At 36.9% G+C, this 4,540-nt stretch overlaps 1 protein-coding gene across 1 annotated transcript in view; it reads left to right on the top strand.

The window, feature by feature from the left end:
• The window catches only part of HERC1 (HECT and RLD domain containing E3 ubiquitin protein ligase family member 1), a 206,425-nt gene that overhangs the window by 86,634 nt on the left and 115,251 nt on the right, over positions 1 to 4,540 (top strand). The window contains exons 15-16 of the mRNA XM_023510003.1: positions 2,305 to 2,457; positions 2,896 to 3,028. Of these exons, the coding sequence (XP_023365771.1) occupies positions 2,305 to 2,457; positions 2,896 to 3,028 (286 nt within the window). The remainder of the gene's footprint in view (positions 1 to 2,304; positions 2,458 to 2,895; positions 3,029 to 4,540) is intronic.

Raw genomic sequence — 4,540 nt, 5'->3', positions numbered from 1 at the left:
AGAAAGAAAAAAAAAAAGAAAAACTGAGGCAAGAGGATTGCTTAAGCCCAAGAGTTGGAGATTGCTGTGAGCTATGATGCCATGGCACTCTACTTAGGGCAACAGCTTGAGACATTGTCTCATTTAAAAAAAAAAAAAAAAAAGGCAGAAGAGTTTAAAAAGAAAAAAAAGACTGTTGACTAAGAGTGAAAAAAGTGAAAATTGTTCCTACAGAATTATTTTCTTTAGGGTTTAAGAATGTAAAATTAATTTGGTACTAGGAGGTGATGACCACAAATGGAAGGCAACAATGTTATGGTATATCCATTTGTTAATGACTAAAAATTTTTTCCAGAGCTGTAAGGAACATTTCTGCTGCATTAAAGTGGTGGTTTTCTTATGTTATTAGGGCTGAAGCAGATGTGTACATTACATGGAAATGGAAATAAAATACTGCTTTGGAGTTAAAATCATAAAATATTTCCTTCTGATGTGATTTAAACCAAATATTCATGTTCTAGAATTTTAAAATAATGGTGCTATAGCAAGGATCTTAAAATGTTCCCAGACTCTTACATTTTATAAACACACATCAAATTTTCTGTGTAAAGATACTTACCATATCATCCCATCAAATTGGAAATAACTGAAGTAGCTAAAAATAGAGGAGTAGTTAACTAAATTATGGTATATGCACTCAGCAGAATACTATATAACTTAAATTTTATATGTATATGGTTTGTGAAAATGTAGAAAATATTTATGATTTTGTTGGAAAGGAGCAGACTAAAAATAGAATATGTAATACAGTATTATGAAAAATATGAAAAAAAGACAAAACAAGAAAGAAATATACAAAAACAATAAATGTTTATAGTCATTTTCTTTGAGTGATTGGCGAAATGGTGACTTTAACTTTTTAAAATATAGTTCTAATGTTTTCTGAGTTTTTTACACAGAGCCTTTCTTTTTAAGATTTTTTTTTTTTTTGAGACAGTCTCACTCTGTCACCCTGGGTAGAGTACTGTAGCATCAGAACTCACAGCAACCTCAAACTCTTGGGCTTACACAATTCTCTTACCTCAGCTTCCCAAGTAGCTGGGATACAGGTGCCCGCCACAACACCCAGCTGTTTTTTGGTTATCATTGTTGTCCAGCTCGCCTGGGCTGGGTTTGAACCTGCCAGCCTTGGTATATGTGCCTGGCGCAGTAACCACTGTGTTATGGGTGCTGAGCCTCTTTTTAAAAATATTTTAAACTTGAAATTATTTAAAACTTATAAAGGAGCTATAAGAATCATTCAAAGAAGTCCCCTGTGCTTTTCAACCAAATTTGTTCTCTCTCTCCCTGTCCCTCTCTCTTTCTCTCCCTCTTTCCTAAATCATTTGAAAGTAGTGGATGTTATGCTTGCCACCTCTAAGTACTTAAGCATATTTTAAGTATGCATTTTTTGAGAACAAGGATGTTTTCTTATATAACAACAGAATAATTATTGGATTCAGGGAATGTAACATTGGTACAAAGCTATTATCTAATACACAGTCTGTATTTAAATTTCTGCAGTTGTCTAAATAATGTCCTTTATAGCAGTTCCTCCTGCCTCCCACCCCTAGTTCAGGATCAGGTCCAGAATCACACATTGCATTTGGTTGTGATGTTTCTTTAGTCCCTGCCTGCTTGCCTGTCTTCCTTTCTTCCTCCCTTTCTCTCCCCCTCCATCCCTGATTCCCTCCCTCCTATTTTTTTTTCTTTTCTCTCTCTCTGCCCCTTCATCCCTTTTAAAAAGAGACAAGGTCTTGCTATGTTGTCCAGATCAGAGTATAGTAGTAATTCACAGGTACACTCATAGCACATTGCAGCCTTGAACTCCTGAGCTCAAACAATCCTCCTGCCTCAGCTTCTTGAGTAGCTTGACTATAGGTGTGCGCCAACAAGCCTGGCTTATTTCTTTTGTAATAAAAAGTTTCAATTTCTTAGAAACTGATAAGCACATGAAAACAAAGCCTTTAATAGAAGATCTGGAAAGCAGTAGCATCAGAATGTTGACATATGGTGCCTTGGGGTAGTTGTATTGTTTTCCTTTTTCTTATTTTCTGTTATTTTAGAAGTTTCTGTACTTTTTTTTAATGGAGAGATAAATTGAAGTTGCTTGATGAATTTTACTATCGATAGTATAGTTAATATCACAAGGATTATAGCAAAGATTTAAAAATTGGTAATGGCAGAAAAGAGACAATATGATCCATCAAACAGAATCATTTATGGCAGGACATTACTTTCGTTTTCAAACCCTTCAAATGTAATCTTCATTTATATGTCATTTAGGATCAAGCATTTGGAGAGCTAGAAAAGAACAGTGATAAATTTCTACTTGGAACATCATCATCAGAGAACAGTCAGCCTGCTCATCTTCATGAACTTCTGTGTTCATTACAGAAACAGCTGCTGGCATTTTGCCATATCAATAACATTAGTGAGGTATGTCATCCTTTGCTTTATATGGTGATCTATTAGGGTCCTGTTTTTTTTTCCTTTTTTTTTTTTTCTGGAAATAGATTCTCACTAAGTCACCCTGGGGTTGAGTTCCTTGGCATCATAGCTCACAGCAACCTCAAACTCTTGGGCTCAAGTGATCTTGCCCTGGTCTCCCTAGTAGCTGGGACTACAGGTGCCCACCACAACGCCCGCCTGTTTTTAGAGACAGGGGTCTCACTCTGGCTCAAGCTGGTCTTGACCTCCTGACTGAGCTCAGGCTATTCACCCACCTCGGCCTCCCAGAGTGCTAGGATTATAGGCATGAGCCACGCCTCCCAGCCTTCTATCAGAGTCCTGAAACTCAGATATTTGGGTATGCCCTGTTATTTTGTATCTTGAATCTTTTAAAGTAATTAAGTTAGGAATTTTTTTTCTCCTCAGAACTCAAGCAGTGTGGCCTTGCTTCATAAACATCTTCAGCTCTTGTTGCCTCATGCCACAGATATTTATTCACGTTCTGCAAATTTGCTCAAAGAAAGTCCTTGGAATGGCAGTGTTGGAGAAAAATTAAGAGGTAAGTGTGGTGTTGGATTTCAAATTTAATCACAGTTAAAAGGAAGAATCTTTAGCCTTTCCAAAGCCTTAATCGGGGCTGAAGCCTCTGAGTGGAATAGTAATAATCTTGAATCTCCTTTTTATTGAAGATCCCTTTAATCTTGGTTTGGGGCTGTGTGTGATAGCAGTGATCTTAAAAGATTTTAATCATCATTACAGAGACCTAGTTTAAAGGCATTGGTTAATATAAACTCACAATGATTAATTTTAAATGGCATAAAGTGAAATTTTTATCTGCTCTTTATCTTTCTTCAGCATTTGCCATTCATTGTTTCTCTTTCCTTCTTGAAGTGCTGAGTTCTTCCTTGTAGTCATAGTCCTTTTTTCCTCATCTTTCAATGATCACTTTTTATCAGTGGGTTCCTCTAGATTTCTCTTTGTTGGATATACCCTTTAATGTTGAGGATCCTCTGAATATTCCTGCCAACTCTTCTTTCTCCCCAAATGGTCTTTTCTAGTCCTAATGTCTTTAACTACCAAGTGTATATTAATGACTCCCATATCTCCATGTACCTGAGCTCTCCTTTCCTAGCCCTAGAGCCTTTCTCTAGCTACCTACTGGATATCTTTTCTTGGTTATTCAGAAGACAACTAAAATTCAGTGCATTTGTCCAAAGCCAGCTGTCTTGGAATTTCCCCTACTGAAAAAAGAAAGAAACAAACTGAGAAACTGAAATTATTACTTATTAGACACCTCTATTTGGATATTCCACAAGCAACTAAAATGTAGTATGTTCTAACTGAGCTCATCTCCAAATAGTCCTCTGACCCCAAATATAATGAAATAGTAAAATTGATTTAAAACCAATGCACTTAATAAAAAGATGATTTAAGGTGATCTTAATTTGAAAAAGGTAAATTTTGTTTAAAAAATATAAAAGGCTTTCCTCATTAGAGTGTATGTATCAAGAGGGCAGGAATTTTTTTCTGCTTTGTTCATAGCTGTATTTCCTTCACCTAGAATTGTGCATAGTTTGCCATAAGAATGGAATAAACATATATTTTGTAAATTTGAACATGAGGAGAAATTAATGAATGAGAAATTCATTATGCATTTTGAGGAAAGCAGTTGTCATCCTCCTTTGAATTTTGTTGGAATGCAGAGTACATATGCTTTCCCATAAAGTGTCTGCTAGGGGTACTTTTTGAAAGTGAATAAATACTACCAGTATATTAGCTACCAGGTAAGTGCTCAACAAAGAATTATTGAATTAGTCTACTCAGTTTATAGCTAAAATAGTATGCCTTAGGGTTTTTAAAAAATTTATTTTTAGGCTCGGCGCCTATAGCTCAACCGGCTAGGGCGCCAGCCGCGTACACCTAGGGTGGCGGGTTCGAATCCCCAGCCCGGACCCACCGAACAACAATGTCGGCTGCAACCAAAAAATGGCCGGGCGTTGTGGCGGGCGCCTGTGGTCCCAGCTACTTGGGAGGCGGAGGCAGGAGACTCGCTTGAGCCCAGGAATTGGAG

The sequence above is a fragment of the Otolemur garnettii genome, unplaced genomic scaffold (assembly GCF_000181295.1).
Source record: "Otolemur garnettii isolate 467f Iridium unplaced genomic scaffold, OtoGar3 scaffold00011, whole genome shotgun sequence".
Classification (NCBI taxonomy): Eukaryota; Metazoa; Chordata; class Mammalia; order Primates; family Galagidae; genus Otolemur; species Otolemur garnettii.
Note: the sequence above shows the minus strand (reverse complement) of the source record. Positions and strands in the feature narration are given on the sequence as shown.